At 36.7% G+C, this 19,198-nt stretch overlaps 1 protein-coding gene across 2 annotated transcripts in view; it reads left to right on the top strand.

The window, feature by feature from the left end:
• Positions 1-19,198, top strand: part of OLFM3 (olfactomedin 3) — a 69,027-nt gene that overhangs the window by 36,353 nt on the left and 13,476 nt on the right. The window contains exons 1-3 of one of the 2 annotated variants that reach the window (XM_054073655.1): positions 8,201-8,347; positions 13,006-13,152; positions 15,694-15,849. In XM_054073655.1, coding sequence (XP_053929630.1) covers positions 8,219-8,347; positions 13,006-13,152; positions 15,694-15,849 — 432 coding nt within the window. In that variant the 5' untranslated portion in view covers positions 8,201-8,218. Of the gene's footprint in view, positions 1-8,200; positions 8,348-13,005; positions 13,153-15,693; positions 15,850-19,198 lie in introns of those variants that run through there. The other variant, XM_054073656.1, reaches the window with a different exon arrangement.

Genomic DNA, 19,198 nt, shown 5'->3' with positions numbered 1-19,198 from the left:
AAACACACACATTTCTTTCTGAAGAGCCACATAATCTTCTTTCTCAGTGTTTCTGCCTACTGAAAGAGAGTTTCATATCTCAGGAAGGAAATGTTAATGCCACTTTTGTGAGGAAGTCCTAACAAGAAGATGCTACAGCCTTCAAATGCCATTATCATTGTCATGCTGGTTAAATATGTATTTTTGGCAAGTATCTAAACGTGCTGCAGCCTTTGGGATGCCAGAATACTGGAAATAAGCACTAGTTTAGACTTCTGAAAAATTTGCTCTGTTTCATCCGTATAGACGATATGACACGCATGTTAGCAGAGGGAGTCAGTAGGACATGATATCTTGAGAAGATACTTGACAAAAGAATGTATGACATGGTGGGCTGGAAGGTGAGTCAATAGGATACCTCTCTGCATTTCATTTTGGCTTATTCAGTTTATGGAGTCTTGACAACTATCTGCATCAATAAATAAAAACAGGATAAATTCAAGTGTTTCTCAAATGCAAAGCTGTTAATTTACAAAGAACATATGAAGAACTCTTTGTCAGAGCAAGAATCAAACAACTGTAGATAGTTCCTTTGCATTCAGTTCCAAAGACAGCACTTAGTGAAATGTAAATACAACCATAGTGCTATAAAAAGGAGATGAGCTGCTCTCACAGCTCCTTTCCACACACCAAAACAACTTTCTCTCCCTCTTGAAGTCCTTCATCCATGTCCAAAATGTCTAACTGAATCATGCTCAAGCATAAAAGGAAAAGATAATCAGGGAGTGTGTTAACAAGAGTATTGTTAGCTATGGGCCAGTGTCCAACCCCATACCCCAACTCTGTTTTTTTATTTACACCAACATAGCCCGTTACTGATTTTCCAAATACAAGATTCACCATTCACAGGGAATTTTCTTTTGCAAACCTTCTCTACTTTCTTATTTTCTATCTTTCTCGCACACACAAAGATTAAAGGAGGTTATAAAAAGGGACTGAACAAATTTGCCTGTGGCTATTAAATGTGACAGTCCACAGGCAATCTCCAGATTAGGGGTTTGTAACCACTGACTGCCAAATTCTGAAATCATACATTAACCACAGGAAGGTTCATTTATACTGGCCATTTTTACAGAGTCTAAATGCACCTCTGTTCTAACCATCGCATGTCTCTGTTTTCTCACATCTAGCTGTGTTCAGAGCCAGCTGAAACAACGTATTTTAGTAAATTGCAACAGAATTCACCGATTTTCATGGCTCAAGCTCTACTCCAGGATTAACTATGATCAATTCATGGTGAATTTCAGCTTACAGACGTCTTAGAAGAACCAAGTTGCTTTTTAAATTTGTCCTCAACGAAAGCTAGCTCACTTCCCTCAACCACCCTCAGCGGAATAATATCTATTTTGAGGATAGAACAAAGACAAAATAACACATAGTTGAAAACCTTCAGCATGAGGATTAATCCGGGAGGAATTATGTAGAAATCCTTATATCCGATCCCTACAGTTTTCAAAAGAACATTGAAACTGCAGTACTGTGCACTGTTCAACCAGTTCCAGACCCAGGACCACCCAACACTGCAACCCTCCCGTCCTGTGGGTGTTCACAGCAAGGGGAGGCATCCCAGGATCCTCCCAAAGCATGCAGATTCCCAGCTTCTGTTGAAGGGAAAAGGACCTGCACATCTTTAGTCATTCTCCACCAAATAGATATGTTTATATTTTAGAAAAGATTTTTAAATAAGCATAAATAATCTTGATCACACAGAGAAATAGAGGACAGAACAGAAAAGAGTGATTTTACTAAACTCTTTCCCCCGTTAGATCTGTCATCCTAACAGACATTTGGGGGGAAAGCTTAGGAAGTTTGAGTATGTCATATAAATATTATTGAAAATTAAAATAACAATAAATGAACTGAAAAATTTTGTGGTTTCATTTCAGTTATTCCTTTTGTGCCTATTGTTTTGTGCCCAGTTGTTTCAATTAACTGCAAACTTTCCTAAAGCACACTGCCCAGACTTCTTCTAGTTTCAGGCAATTCTCTGCATGAGATAAGCCCACTGTAGACACACTTCTTTGTTACCCTGTGCACTTGGGAACTACTAACAGCAGAAAACAAGAATAGGTGGGGGAAAAAAACCAAACATTAAAATGCTCTCCAAGACCAACATTTAAAGGAAGTCCCAGAAGCCTGAAAAATGAACAAGTAGACAGTAAAGACCACTTCAGAAACCATGTCACCTCAATAGCATTGGTATAGAAGCATGCTAGTGGGGAATAGACTTCAAAGCTCACTTACTTAATACTTTTACGTATGGAGATACTTGGAGATGTCCAACTAAAGAATGTCACTGCGTATGCACAGATAAACTGGTGAAAGAACCGTCTGTAGAAAGGGCACATACCTCTCAATCCGCTCTTACAAAGAACACGGATATTATTATGCACAAGTAACACTAAAGCCAGGGGACTTTGTTGAACAGAAACAGAGAGTTAGATAGAGAAGCTAATGTTTTCTCAGTGTTTCTAAATTCAGAGAATTGAAATTGAACTGAAAGGACAAAGATGTACTTTCTCAATCTGCCTAAGCTCTACGAATTTTAATTACTATTCGAATTGTAATAACTTTGCTTTAGACATGCAATAAATAATAATGCTCAGGAACATGACTGGTGTACTGACATACTTTTTTTTGAATCAATATACTACTGAATCACCTCTAGAATATATCATGTGAATAAGAACTCTATAGAAGAACTATACACTATAGAAGAACAGCACTGTAACAAGGGAAAGTTTAAGTCTTATGCATGAGCTTACTTTCTAAACCAAATCTGTCAAGGTATTAAACAAACTTACTAAGATTTAAGATTCTGGACTTTGCTTTGCTTCAAAGGAAGCTATTTAAAACATCTGAGCCATGAGTATGAAATCACTTTGATCTCTGTCTGCCTAAAATGCAAGGTCTTATGCAAAGCCTTTATAGCATTTACCAATGAATATAATTTTGAATTTTAAGAAATATTTGGCAATAAGATAACTTTTTTTTTAACTTATATTAAATAAACTGACATTAGGGTTAAGTGATTGCCAAACATCAACATTTCTTCTTTGTCACAATCACTTTCCCTCCAGTCAGGAGGTAAGTAGACTGGGTTTTTTGTGCATTTCTCTGTGTGTGTGTTCACATATTACTGACTCTTTGGACATCTGCTTTGTTAATATTCCTAATACTGATATGTCATACCTCAACTACAATAATATAACATTGAGCTATATTCTCATTTACAGCAGACTTTGTCTAACCCAAATCAAAATGTAACAGGATCTCAAAGTGAAAGTAAATATCAGAGACTAGAAGACCCTCCAGCTTCTTCTTGTATAACAACAATAAATAAGGGTGTTCGTACCATACTTGAATAATATCTTTAATACCTTTGATAATTTATAATATAATAATTTAATATCGCAGAACTGGTATACAGTAACTCTACTAACAACACTGAAATTGTTACAGATGCACATACTTTTATGTAAGACCAAAATGTGGCACCTGTAGTCATTCTGTATAAATATTTTAGCTTTTACTGACTCTAGGAGAAGTTAGCTATGAAAAGAGGAAGTTATCATACTAGTACCAATTTCAGGGTAAGAAAGTTTAATCACTGCTGCTTTCTAGGTTTTGGTCCAAAAACTACTTCATAGCAGTTTACCATAAACTAGAAATGTGAAATTGCACTTTTAAAGAAAAAAATACCAAAACACAGATTATAAGATTTTGTTTCATCTTCCTAATGAGATGAGAAGATGACTCTTCAGTTACTGTGTGGTTTCTGGTAACATCTTTGTGTATGTGGTTTCAGATGTGCTTCTTACAAAAATTTCCCATTTGCTTGCCATTTTTCAATTAACCCAAATATTTATGGCAAAATACAGCTGAAGCTTTAGTTCCTTAATAGAAAGGCCTTTTGGATATTTCTGCAGTTCTGTAAGAACACAAACTACAGTTACAGTCAGTACTTCCATTGTTCATGAAAGAAAACTTTTGAGAGACATATTGATCCCAACAATGTCTCCTCTTGCGATACTACTCTGAAGAAACTATATGACAAACGACTGCAGGAAATGAGGAATATTAGATACAAAGAATATTGACTATTACACTGAACAAGTAGTGCCCCTCTCTAGGGGAATGGTATAACCATTGTAAACTAATCCTAGTTGAGCATTAAATTTGCAGGAGTATAATACACAGCTGTCGCATACTTAGAGTCCTAGAACAACAGTTTTACAGCTTTCCAGTGTAAGCTACTCTACTGTCAGCCCCTAGGCTAGGGCTGCATTAGCAGACTCTACAACCTGCCATCATCCCTGCACTGCAGTGCAAATGTGCTTTAAAGCCCCTGTGCAGTTATAGGGGATCTAACTTCAGCGCCATGGGGAATCCAGATAACAACTATATGGTAATTTTAAATTATATAGCCAGCCAAGAGTACTAGAGGATTTTCTCCTGCTATGCTCTTTGAAGATGTATCTAGCAGCAATGTCATGAATCACACATCAGCAGGTTTTCTTTCTAGCAGGTAAACCAGTTGGAAGAAAATAAAGTTCTAAACTGCATTAATGAATACTCTATCACAAGAACCAAGCAGTACGTCATCTGTTAGGAATAATAATAACCAAATAAGCAGCATTCTTTGCAGGAGTTGTCAATATACTGGATTAAGGATAATCAGCAGTAATTATTTATCTGGACTTCAGAAAAAGCCTTTCATTGTCTTTTGAATGTACTTTGTCCAAGGTTAAATCATTCAGAAGGGGACAGAAAATGTTTAACACAAGAAAAACAAAAATATTAACAGCTGCAGTTCAGTATGGTAAACAAAAAAAAAATCTATCATGACTTTAAGGAAATGTGTTGGAATTGGGGAATTGATGTACTTATTACATTTCTGAAAGAAGACAGGAACAAAAAAGGCAATAAAACTGGTGAATGATAATCCTTTTTGTGTTAGAACTAGAAAGGATGCTGAGGTACTTCAGGAGAACCCAATGAAAAAGATAATAGAATATTATGCAAGACTGCCAAATGTTACCTATCCGTATTGGAATTAATCAATTTACCTACTTGGGAAATTGATAAATTGCCAATGAAGTGCAACAGCTCAGCAGAAAACCTGACTCTTGAAGTCATTCTGGATGGTTTCACATGCACGGCTGCTCAATGGACCACTTTAAGCCTACAGGAAAGTGAACTCTATTTCAAGGACTGAAACACCTCCTCTACTCGCTATGCCCTTCATGAGGCTAAGGTAATGCCTAAGTGACTTCTCAGTTCCCAGACATATGGAGGGTGTCTCTCCACAGGGTCTGACTTCAGAGAAATACACATAACTGCCACCATCACGTAACCCTGGCTATTATGAATATTTTCTTCAAAAATACAGAAAATAGGCTGAGTAAAACAACTCCCATTGCAAAACTGTGAAGTGCAGGAGTGCTTCTGAAGCTCTAGACCCAGCAGAACACCGCTGTACCACCACGAGCCTGAAATGTGGCACATACGAGCCATCTTTGCACTCTGATTTTCATAGTAAGGAAAAGTGCATGGCGGCGGTTTCTTACTCCAGACAAGCAGGACGCCAGGGCCCTAGAACAAACCCCAGAGGGTAAGCACAGACACTGCTACAAAAGCTGATTTGTGAAACCTAATCCTGCTATTGAGTCTTTTGGAGCCAATAGTAGCAACAGAAAGTACAGTCATCACTAGCTCTCAAAAGTTATCAGCAGCGTTGTGAGATTTAACAAAACAGAGCTGTTCGTGGGCTTGATTACAGTATTTGCAGTATCCAAATGCCTTGATGAAGAGTTTTTTTCTATTAAGTAGCTGAAAGCAATTCTGTCTGCTGAAAGTAGATGAAGATTATAATTTCAAAAAAAAATTATTTTCAATGGAAAATTGCAGATTTGGATTGAACACAGCCTTTCTAAAATTTGCGATCTAATCATGACTTCTAGTAAACATGTTTTTCACACAAGACACGATTAAACAACTCTATGCCAGTGGATGTTGTGCCTCCTAAAAGTACAGATGAGTTTAAAAGTTACTTGAGAAATTCACAAAAGAAAACATCATGAAAGACTGTTGAACACAAAGTTACAGCCTCCGGCCCAGCAAGTACCACACTTTGCTGGGAGGTTACACCAAGAAAAGTATTACTATATGTTTTTTCTCTTCTTATACTCCTCTTTTAAGCATCCACTGCGGGCTCTTGCTAGAGAAAGGAGACAAATGGATCAAGGAGACTGATACAGTGCAGGTTTTTTTTTTCTTTCTTTGGAACTGAGCAAAAAAATGTATTTGTTTTATTCAGACATTAACATCATCAAGTCTCAGTTCATATTTTGAAAGCAATCCAAGTTCTCTGAAGAAAACAGCCCTTGTGTGTCATTTTGTCTCAGGAGTTTTGATATCAATAAGACAAAGTATGTGAAATAAGTCAAAGTGCATGCACAGTGGTATGTGCTTTCAACATGCTATGGGTAAATAATAAAACTACAACATGTTTAGTATTTAATTTTTCATCAGTTTCACATTTAGGTCTTTTACTGAAAAGTCTGTGTATACAGAGAAACTAGTAAAAAGCTTGGTTTTCTGTGCAGATTCTGTTTATAAGCAAACTCCTTTCACTCTTTTCAAATATATCTCTTGAGTGAATTAGGTTTTTTTAGTATTTGAAACATTTCACAGCCCATCTTACTGTGTAACTCCCAGAAAACATTTAATATTTGCATGCACAGAATTTGTTTCTGTATTCTGTGGATGGAAGGCTTCTTATAGGACTATTAAATAGCTCTCAATATGTTTTTCAACTTCTTTTAAAAATATTAATTTTCCATGTATCTTCATTAAACTGCAGAGGTTTATTGAAATAATTCTGAGTGAATGCTGGAAGAGAAAAGCATAGTCTGAATTTGGTGTACACTATTTGAGAATCTGAAAAAGTCTTTGCAGGGGTTTAGCAACTTTAACAAATGCATTCATGATCACACACTGCTGTAAAAATGCATTCCTTCAGCTTCACTACAGGTTTCCTTCATAGAAACTACCAAAATTCCTTAAGAAAAATATTGTCATTTGGAAGGAAATTCAGAAGCAAAGTCCAAAACTGCTTCTGGGAAAAATATAGTGGTCTGTCTTTCTGCAAACTTTTAAACAAGTTCTCCCTAAAATAATTGCTGTTAGAAATCCTTGCTCGGCATTTCTTCTTTTCAGAATAATTCTAAAAAAGTAAAACTACCCCAACAGCACAATGATTTCTACACTTTTTTTTTTTGGGGGGGGGGGGTTACACACACACACACACACTCTTGCTAAATTTATGGAAAAGATAAATCGCTACTGAACCTGAATATTATTCTACAATACTGCAGAACAGTAGTTTTAACAGCAGATTAGAGTGAAAAGAAGCCTCAAAATGCTGCATGAGTAACCTACAATTTGTCTTTTATTCCCATCGAAATGGCAATGAAGACATACTGAGTCTGCCAGCCCTGTATGTAATGAAATAACTTGGTATTAACATTTGTAAACTAACAGGAACACTGATAAACGTGAATCTTTGCTGCTTCAATGTTCTTTTCTGAACAACAAATATCTTAATAAAAAGCTGTGCAAATTATAAAGCCACTGATGTTTGTCATTTGTCAGCAAATCAAGGAAGGCTCAGAAAGCTCTCTGGCATTTTCATGGACAGGCTGAGAGTTCTCCCCTTCCCCATCTACTTGGACTAGTACCATCTTTATAAATAGATTTAAGCATATTTCTGCCAAAGCAGTGACGGAGGATTATTTGGCTTTCGGTTTGTGATTGGACTTCAGACAGGAACACAGACCACTCAGCAGGAACCGAACTAACTAAGTGCTAATTGACTCTCTAGCACCTATAAAGAGGTAATTCACCCATGCCATCTCCCACTGAAAATTGCAATGATTATTAGCATACGAAAGACTGCTTATTTAGTGGTCAACATAAGATAGTCCAAAGTATTTGTTAGCAAGTGCAGAAAGACAGAGGGCAAATAAGGATATGAGTGTTTTTAATGGATGATTAAATCTGGGTAGCTTGATCTCCTTTCATGCTGTGGATGTTGTGTGCTGCAGTCACGCCTCTCGCTGCCAGCCTGCACCAGGATGATAATCAGTCACTATGAAAACTCATTAGCTCCACAGCAATGAGTCCTCCACTGCTGAAGCTTGGTGCTGTTCTTAGTACCATGGCAATGATCTCTAACTGGATGTCCCAAACTCTCCCATCTCTGGTAGGACTAAATACCACCAGAATAACCACGTCAGATACTCTAGTAAGTAGCTGTGATATGTTGTAAGCCATCTGAACGCTGAAATAGTATTTAAGTGCCAGCAAAAGCTTTACTTTGTTGCCTCTTTTTAAATCTCTTTTTAAGCTACTAATCTTCCTGTCATCACTTAATGCATGCTTCTCTTTGGGCATCATAAAACTGCACATTGGTGAGCATGTTGTGGTCTTACTATGAAAAGAAAGATTTTAAAATAGCATCCTTAAATATTTAAGAACATATGCCTTCATCTTGAGCGTGAAATGCTAAAAATAGTACAACAATGTCATTGCAATTGTCTAGACATTTTTTCCTATGTTTGCTGCTCCAGAAAAAATATATTGCATTATTAAGAAAAAATACTACCTGGCAGTAGGTTTCTTTTTGTCTGAATAATGTTATATACTAGCTATTCACTACAATATGCAAGGGGTCTGATTATTTCCTATTTTTCATTATTGGAGTACAGTTAAGTAAATACATAGCTGCTAGAAATAAAGTAAAATTGGTAATAGAAGGTTGGGTAACAGAATTTTAGAAAGGTTGATATGGGAATAATACAAATGACACAAATATCACTTTGTATAGTTGATGGTCTTATACAGCAGCCTCTGTAATTGAAGACCTACAGAAAAAGCTGTGATTAACTACTCTTGAGAAGCCTGAAAATCAAAGAAATACTTTAACTGCATAAGAGAGAACACTATACTGGTATTCATAAATTAAACTAGAACACCATTTTTCTAAGTGTTTAGTAAAACATTCTTCTCTGTATCTTTTTGTGGAACAGCAGTAAGATGTTTACATAACAGTATGTTATGTAAAATGTAAATTTAACTATTTGTATAGTAGTCCACTATGCTCAAAAATTAGTTCTTTAGTTGTAACTAAAAATGTTGCATTAATCAACATTTATTTACTTGAATGCATGCATGCAGGAAAAAACATTACTGCAGAGAATCACTGCATTTAGACTTTAAGTATTACAACTTTAAAATTAATTGAATTATGCAAGAAATAATTCCTTGTGTTTTAGAGCATCAAGAAGCTGATAAAACAAGGAAAAACTCCATTTTATTTTCTTTAAATGTAACTTGTCCTCACTGAACTACAATATCAACTTTGCTAGTTATTGTGGCAGTATGATAACACAAGTAATAAGGCTCCTTATCATATCTCAATCCATATTTAAAGTTGCAAATGAGTAACTAAGAGACTCATACTAGTTATTATAACACACACACATATGTATACCTATTTATACACACACAGATGTGTGGGTTTATATATTAACATGTTCAGATTCCAAGTAGTATGCAATGTTATGCTTACCTCGACTACAACAGAGCTCTGCTGATATAAATGCCTCCTAAGTATTATTTCATTAATGTTCTTTGCACTCATCCAGTTGAAGTCACATACATGTTTTGTATTTCAAGAGGGGTTAGAAGGAGTGCAGGAGTGCATTTGGAGCGGGGGATGCAATCATAAAAACTCAATTATCACATTTTGGCAACACGTGAGGCTCTTTTTGCATGAAGCCAAGCTTGCCAAAGCTGCTATCTTTTTCTAAACTTTAGAAGTTGGCCAAGAGAATTTCTGGCTCAGGTGCTCAGTAATTCTGAGGCCATCACTACCTGCTTTTTAACTGCAATCAAGAGTTATCCGTTGGCAGCTTGTCCAGCTAACAGTGCAACACAGGCACTTCTCCAGAGGTTCTCTCCTAGCACATACACAGCTCATAAATTGTGTATGTCATCCCAGGAAAAAAAAGCAAAAACTCTGAATTTCCTCCCTTCAGCTGGAAGAACTGTACAAGGGGGTGGGGTCCAGGAAAGGGCCTCCCTTTTTCAACTCTGTTCCAGTCCCAGGACTGAAATTGTAAGACAAACTGGAAAATACTCTTTATATTTAAGCCATCATATTAATTAGATGTACTGTCATTTGCCTCGTCACCAGAAACAATAGAGGTAACTATAGCAGTTTTATCAGAACATATAGAAGTGCAAGTGAAAAAATAAATCTTTTGGAGGTAAGATTCATGGCATCCTGCCAAGGCAAGGATTAATATTGGTCTTTGTAATGAGTCTTCTGTTTTCCCCAGGTTTTCAAGAACTAGCATACTGTTCTCCACTCGTTATTTCTTTCCTTGTTTGTTTACTAAGGCCTGTCAGCAGTCAGCCTGCATTTGAAAAGCAGATTCAGTAGCTTCTATAAGGTTTTGATGCCTTTTATAATATCTCTTTCCCTGCACGGCACAGCAGTTTCTGCTTGAGGTAGGGATTAAATGTCAATCTAAAAAAATAACGGAGAGAAAAAAGAAAAGGGGCAAAGTGTACCTACATTCACATGCTTCTTTTTCTCTGTGATCACATATGTTACCCATCTTAATTAATGAAGAAACCCTAGTGTCTTGGAGAATACATACAGGGAACCACAGATTACTGTGAAGAACTGTACCCTAAACTGTAGGAGTGTTATGTGAGTGCTTATTTCTGCATGGGCAACCGATAGCCATGCACTCATACTGGGCCTGACAGTCTCTCACCATGATAAATATTTCCCAAATAACTGCTGTTTTTTAAATCAAGCCATACGTTCGACACAGTAAGAAAATACCTGCTAAGTTAATCAGTAAAATTGGTTTACTTTTCTTAGATAAAGCCAAGAGACACACTTATGCCATCGCTAGAATCTATAAGCACCTTTGATCACATAGCCTGGATTATAATGGCTTTCCTATAGACTATGCATTATCCTGGTATCTCATAAATTCTCCACTATAGGGAACTTCCTTGAATGTAGTAAAGCGAGTTGCTACCAAACTAATATAGCAGGTATAAGGCTCAAATATCAGATTTTTTCATAAACTTGTATTAAGTATTTCTGTTCTAAAGGAATTTTAATCACAGACTCCGAGATCCTGAACATGTTCCTGAAACTCAACAAAAATTCCATTTCCTTGCTGTTGCATGACAACGCTGCCTGGGCATGAGTTCTACAGAGAATCATAGAAACTGCTGGACTGAACGGAGCTTACGCTCTGCAAGGGTTACAAGCCTTGACAGACATCACTTGTTCAAGCTCACAATTTTAGTAGCTGCTAAAAAACAATTTAAAGAGTCTCTGCAGATGTAATTTTGTTTTGTTTTTATTGTTCTCCATGTCTTAGGCTAGACTATCTTGCCCTAAAAATTAAGGTGAAGAGAACACCACAGAAGTAATATAATTTAGCACTGAACTCTGTATATGCCTTCCTAGCAAACCCTAAGGAAAGTTCAGCTATCGACTTTTTACAGTCATCTACATTATGACACTTCAGTTTTCCTTGCAAACAGGGGAACAATACAATCTGGATTTTTCAATTACTTTTGCAGTAGAAGAGGTCACTGCTGTCTTCAATAACTTCTTCAGAAGAGCCACTGTTACTAAAAGCCTATGCTCTTTTCTAACCTCAGTCTACAGAGATATTGCACCTCTTCTGAGGTGAGGAACTCTGCAACTTAGCTCTCCACTAAGCCACCAGTAAAGCATCAATAACAAACCTTGCCAGTTTAAATAATCCCCTCTTTGTGCTGACACTGAGTACAGTTTTATATTATAACTAGTAGTTGATTCCAACTACGTCTAGACTAAAATTACTTTAATGATATCTACTAGCATCTGTGTCATGGAATTCGGTAGTCAATATTATATTATTAGAAAAGAATAATGTGTAATAGTAACTATAAATACAGATTAAAAAGAAAATAAAATAATTACTTCCTCTGTCCATCAGTTTTAATTTCATCATCTGAATCTTTTCAATCAACTAATTACATTGCTTTTTCACATTCTTATGTTGTGTATTTCTAGACATCGCATTAAATAGAGAGATTTTTCACAAGGTATCACACAAACTTTAAATGCAGTGAATGCTAGCCTGCTCTGCAAGCAAACATCATTTTTGGCTTTTTTTTTCCTGGTGATGTTTGCTGTTAAAAAGAACAGGTTAGGAATTTCCAGAATTATTCTGTCTCAGTGAAGGCCACACAAGGTCTCAGTTGCAGTGTGCCATGCTTGCCATAACCCTAAGCTAATCAGATACTTTTCAGTACTACCCTGCAGTAAGCTTCTAGTTCCTTTGGTGTTTGTTGAGTAGAAGCCAATGGAGAACAGTTTTCTCTGTGCTGCATCTTTTAAGACCAAACCTGCTACCCCACATCCCAAAACACTCCTGAGCCATTTCCCAATGCACGAGTCACACACACCATGCTCTCTCTTTGTGGTTTTATATTTGTTCTTTTCTATCTTTGTTGTTTCCACTAGTCTAAAGTAAAAGTCATTCAGGCAGAAAGGACGTGTTTGTTCTCTGCTGATGAAAAACTGTAAGATCCTTCTGCAAAGGATTAAATCAACTGCCTTGTGCTGAATCACAAGCAGGAAACTCTTCTCATCCACCGTGGAAGCAATGTGTGCTGGATCCTTCTAGAGAACCACTACAGTGGTATAAGATATGACAAAACTGTGGAAAAGCACCAATCTAATGAGTTAAGAGAGTAATAATTCCTGACTAGGAGAAACTTTATTGCGAACATAAACAAAAATATTCTGAGGTTGTGGTTTTTCAAACAAGAAAAAAAATCTGTTGAACTCCCTTTACTTTTGTTATTCTGTTGTTACAGACTCAGATTAGCCCCAAGGAAGGGTGGCAAGTTTATAGTTCAGCCCAGGATCCTGATGGCCGTTGCATATGCACTGTCGTTGCACCCGAACAAAACCTATGTTCAAGAGATGCCAAAAGCAGGCAACTCCGACAGCTGTTGGAGAAGGTAAGTCTTTCCAATATAGTCCTCCTTTTAAACAATGAGCTTCCCATGGAAATCCACTCTTTCCCCTCTAAGCTTAATATATTATGGGATACTGAAAAGTTACCTAATAAAAATACATCTTCAGGGTATGTCTACTACCAATGTTCTCACCAATGACGGTTATTTGTCTGTTTTCCTTATATCACTCCTTTCCCAATCCAAGTCACTTGCCTAGCAAACTAAAGTTGCATCTTCTCTCTTGTTCACTCCTCCCAAAACTACTCCTTACACACAGACAGGACTGATTTTTCTGGGGGGAAACATTTACAAATCCCACCTCAAACTAGCTAGCTGCTGTGGGATTTAAACTACAGCTTCTGCTTCAATCATATGAGAGTCTCAAAGGTTATTCCTTATCTCTTATCAACAAGTAACAAGATATAGACATGACAGCAGCTGCAAACAGGCTGTACAGAAGCCTCTTTTCATTTGTTCTCTCCTCAAATACTACTTATTCATTCTCTGGTGGTACAAATTTTGCCCAAACAAATCAATTCATATTTCCAGCATTATTCACTATTGCATGTACAGTAAAATCCACAAAAATCCAAGTGTTATTTTGCATTAACAACTGAAAAAATGCTGCAACCATCAATACACAAACTATTGGACTGGATTGTCTGTATAAGTAACCAAGGTAATAGTTAATGTATCAGACCTAGTGGTACAGAACCTGAGACCTGAGAGTCTTTGAACAGCAGCACAAAGCAACAGAAAATGTAGACTTAAAAACACCTACAAAAAATATATATGCTAAAACATACAATTTTCAGTATTTTTCTAGCTATAGAAAAATATTTTTCTAGCTATAGAAAAATCACTCCAGTGCTAATATTTGCCAGATCCCCAGAGGTTTCCCCTCCCTAAACCTCCATGAACTTCAGAAGGGACTTAGTTTCAGGTTCTGACAGAGCCCATAGCATGAGATGGAGGGAGAGGACGCTGTTGAATCACACACAGACCAGGAGCTACCTTCCTCCAAACATACTATCTGTTTACTTCACAGAGGAAGAGAAGAATTCAGTCCTCAGAGCTTTTGCATATCTCCCAAACACTAAAATATTAACGTAAAGAAAAAAATCTTAATTTCTTTTGGGGTTGGAGCCAGATGGGTGTTAAAATCTGAACACAGTTTTTGAGCTGTCACAGAAAAGAAACTAAATCATCAGTCTCTAAAAATTATTTTCTTGTGATTAGAACTGTGGTGATTATGGGTATTTAAGGTCATATTTTTCCTTCACTAAGACCATCCACCGTCATTTAATTAGACCCCCTATGTGAACCCATATTCTGCTAAATGGAAACACTCAAAAGTTCATCCAAGACCTGAAGGACTTTATTTGCCTGCTTTCAACAATTAGAAAGCAAAGAAAAAAAGAAACATTACAATTTTTCATTAAAAATACCTTCTAAGAATCACTAATGGTAACTGTGCAATAACTGATGTATACTGTTTTCAAGCATTTTTCCTGAATCCACATATTCTGTAGGTCACTATATATTAGTTACAAACACGAATACCACTTCAAACATTGCATACTCTTACAAACAACAGGAATACTGCTAGGTTTGTCTTTGATTGGGAAGGTAGATTCCTTTTTTGTTTTCTTGCTTGAGCTAAAACTTCAATATGATTCCAAAAACACTTAAAGCGGTCTACTTTTTTCAAGTTTTGGGAAAATAAAACACTTATTGACATAGATTAACTACACTTGCAAAATGTGTCACTTTTGTGACTGGCAAAAGCATTCCTTTTATAACAGATGCTGTTAAAAACATAATTTACTGTAGATGACAGTTATTCTTGCCTCATTGTGGTGACAGTGCTGGCTGTAGTTACAAAGTCACTTGCTCTACAAAAGTTATGTGAACATTCACTACTTCTCACCAGTAAAATTATGTGGGTTTCTACCAAAGAGACTATTGGATAAAATTTCTAATTATATATCTATATACAAAATCATGAGCAAATGTCTGTTCAATGATGGGCACATCCTAGCTTCTCTCTAGATTGTCTCATGAATTCCTTATACTGAATTATTATATAAATGCCTACTAGCAATAAAAATCATGCTCTTCATACTAATCAAAATTCCCAAATCTCAGTCCTGTCTCTCCCGAAGTGCTCATGAGGAATGTGTGCTACGTAGAACATTCTGAATAACACTCAGCATCTACTACAAGTAACAAAGTAGACTCCAGTGCCTAATAGTCTTTTTTGAGCCCATTGATAATGTGGCTGAAAGGATCAAGTTTTCTACTTCAAAGAAGCTAGACAAAATCATTTATGGCTTGAAGGTCACGCTGCTGATAATAATCTGTTAACCCTGTTCCCCAATTTTTGTACTGTCATGCAATTATGGAATTTAAAACTATTCTGTGGTATCCATGACTCACAACTAAAGCACTCACGTAAGCACATTTTGTTTCCTGACATTTAACTACACTAGGAAAAAAAGTAAAGCAAAAAAAGTACATTTAGCGAGTGTTCTTCTTTAACAGGTTCAGAATATGTCCCAATCTATTGAAGTTTTAAATCTACGGACTCAGAGGGATTTCCAGTATGTTTTAAAAATGGAAACACAAATGAAAGGGTTGAAGAACAAGTTTCGGCAAATTGAAGATGATCGGAAGACATTAATGACAAAGCATTTTCAAGTAGGTTTTATTTTAACACTAACTTTGAAAGCCTGCTGGTAGCAATGTACTAAGCAGCAATGTGTGGACTACTAAAATCTCAGTTTGAAAGGCTCAGACAAGAGCAATATTAAAAAGAAAAGCACAATAAATCTTCCTTTATAATGATAATCTTGCTCTGTTCAATTTAATTGTAATAGGGAGTAACCATTAATTATTAAGTCATTAGAGAAATGTCACTGTAAACAGATTCTTGGTTTTTGTGTATCAATGTGCATGTTATACTGAGAAATTTATATTGATTCAAGCTCCAGTGATAAATGGGGAGATCCAATGGAATTAATAGCAAACAACTAGAGACTGCTGCACTTTCACTGCTGCCTGACATTTACTGCAGCTGAAGGGAAGAAAGCCTATAATAAATCAGGTTATTGTAATTTTTATCCAGTACAATTAAGATCTAATTTCATGTCTGAAGGTTTGCGATTTTGAATTTGGTGTAGGGAAGGAGGGTAATCATTCCCAGTCACATTTATGTGATTAAAGAAAGAGGCATTTTAATGACAATAAAAAAAAAAACCAAGCCAATCTTTGTGAGAAAGGAGGGTAACAAACATTACAAAACAGCATTGTGCCTTCTGAAAAAGCTTTCTGAAGCACTCTTAAGGAAAAAATGCTACGAGAGCATTTTGAAGTCCTTTGAATATCAAGTCTGATAAACTGATATTTCAAGACTGCAAGCCAGCAAGATAGGATTTTGAAAATATCTGCTGAGGATTATATTATGTTAATTGAATATGTGTTTATGAACACTGATATTAAATGGACTTAATATTCCAATTGGTGAAAAAGTTAGATACTTGTACAATTACATAGTGAAGGGGTCTAATGTATTTTTCAAAAACAATGAATAAACAATTGGTCTTAATATAAGGAATTATGTACACTAGTGATCTGACTACCAAACTTTATACTTTATGTCATCATGCTTAGTTTAGATTAGAATTTGACAACATACTGTCAGTTATTTTCAAGTAGTAAGAAATGTCTTCACTTTTTTCCCCCTTCATTGCTCTTTGATACAATAATACTATTATTGTATAATGTCATTAATATATCCTGTATTCTTATTATAGTTTTCCTTGGGAACAAAATATTAAAATTTGAATGTCTGATTTTTTATGTCAAAAGTAGCACATTTCTGCAGTATTCTAACCTTTTAAGTATTTGATATTTGTTTTGGCCCATCATTTAACTTCAGTTTGACAGTTTGCCAGGAGTACAAAACAGATTTCCAGCCAAGCAAATTATAGGGAAATTTAAAAGGTCAACATAATACAATAAGCTGCTGGCTTTCTGAAATTTGATTTATTATATTCCAGTGCTTTATCTTTCCCAAGGAAAAAAAAAAATCATTCAGGATATAGCATAACTCCTCACATCAGCAGGTACAAAATGCCAGAGTATTTCTACCAGCTATTCATGTTGCAATATAAATTAGTTCTTGTACCACTTGTCATAGCATCAAGCTACAAGTGTCAGTGGAAACAAAATTATTTTCTTTATCACGAAAATATAAAAACCATCTTTATGTCATTTACTGAGGTGAGATATTCTAATGCTTTGGTTCCACACTAATTAGAACCAAAGTATATAAATTTGATCCAGATCACACTTGAGCATATGGTGATACATCCTATCAGGAACAAGACACCTTTCCTGATTCTCTTAAACAAATTTTATCTGACTGAGTTTTTCCAGCTTTGCATTTTTTACGGTCATGGTTTACCCATGATTTTTGGCAGTTCCCTGCCCCACATAACCAAAGCTTAAATTCATCATTTCAAAATGAATTAACAAAAACCGTGTTACTAAAGCTTCCTCTGAAGCTTTGCTTTCTCTGTCACAAAGTCTACTCTCCTTGTCATCAAGGAAAAAATAACTGTACATTTTAACAGTCCTAAAGTAGTCTGAAGTTCAATTTTTAATAAAAATAGTAAAATAAAAATAGTATTAACTGTAGGCAAAGACTGTCTACTTCTTTCTGTCCATATCAGTAATTCTGCTACTCTAATGTAATTGGAAGACTCCTTGAGAATTGAACCAATAGAAATGCTAATGCTCTCAAATCTATTTATAATGATATATCTGTTTATAATTTAAAATACAATTTTCTAGCTATTAAGATGACTTTTGTGCAAAATATACTTCCTAACAACACATATAAGCCTTTATTTTGAGTAGATAATAATTCCAATATGAAAACACTGTTAAAACTATATGGATATATTAGCTAGGTGATGAAGAGATCACAGAATCACAAGGTTGGAAAGGACCCATTGGATCATCGAGTCCAACCATTCCTAACACTCCCTAAACCATGTCCCTAAGCACTTCATCCACCCGTTCCTTAAACACCTCCAGGGAAGGTGACTCGACCACCTCCCTGGGCAGCTGTTCCAGTACCCGATGACTCTTACTGTGAAGAATTTTTTTCTGATATCCAACCTGAACCTCCCCTGGCGGAGCTTCAGGCCATTCCCTCTAGTCCTGTCCCCTGTCACTCGGGAGAAGAGCCCAGCTCCCTCCTCTCCACAACCTCCTTTCAGGTAGTTGTAGAGAGCAATAAGGTCTCCCCTCAGCCTCCTCTTCTCCAGGCTAAACAACCCCAGCTCTCTCAGCCGCTCCTCATAAGACTTGTTCTCCAGCCCCCTCACCAGCTTTGTTGCTCTTCTCTGGACACGCTCCAGAGCCTCAACATCCTTCTTGTGGTGAGGGGCCCAGAACTGAACACAGTACTCGAGGTGCGGTCTCACCAGTGCTGAGTACAGAGGGAGAATAACCTCCCTGGACCTGCTGGTGACCCCATTTCTGATACAAGCCAAGATGCTGTTGGCCTTCTTGGCCACCTGGGCACACTGCTGGCTCATGTTCAGTCGGCTGTCAACCAGCACCCCCAGGTCCTTCTCTTCCGTGCAGCTCTCCAGCCATTCTTCCCCCAGTCTGTAGCGCTGCATAGGGTTGTTGTGCCCCAAGTGCAGGACCCGGCATTTGGCCTTGTTAAACCTCATCCCATTGGTCTCGGCCCAGCTGCAGAACTCTCAAGCTGTCTAAGAACATGTTCAAGCAGGAAAAATTCAGACGTAGATCTTCAAGCAGCCCAAATCCTGACCCTGTCTATCAGCTTCTTTCACAAGTCCTTAGCAAAAAATCATTATTTTGCACCATCGTTATTTATTTTGGAAATGTCCAACCATGTTTATTACATCCTTTAATTCAAGTAATGTAACAAACCACATGTGTCTTTGCACACCTCAGTGCCTACACTAACCTCCAACCACATTCACTTCTCTTTATTGTGCTTGAGCTT

This window comes from Cuculus canorus, chromosome 8 (genome assembly GCF_017976375.1).
Source record: "Cuculus canorus isolate bCucCan1 chromosome 8, bCucCan1.pri, whole genome shotgun sequence".
NCBI classification, from domain to species: domain Eukaryota; kingdom Metazoa; phylum Chordata; class Aves; order Cuculiformes; family Cuculidae; genus Cuculus; species Cuculus canorus.
Note: the sequence above shows the minus strand (reverse complement) of the source record. Positions and strands in the feature narration are given on the sequence as shown.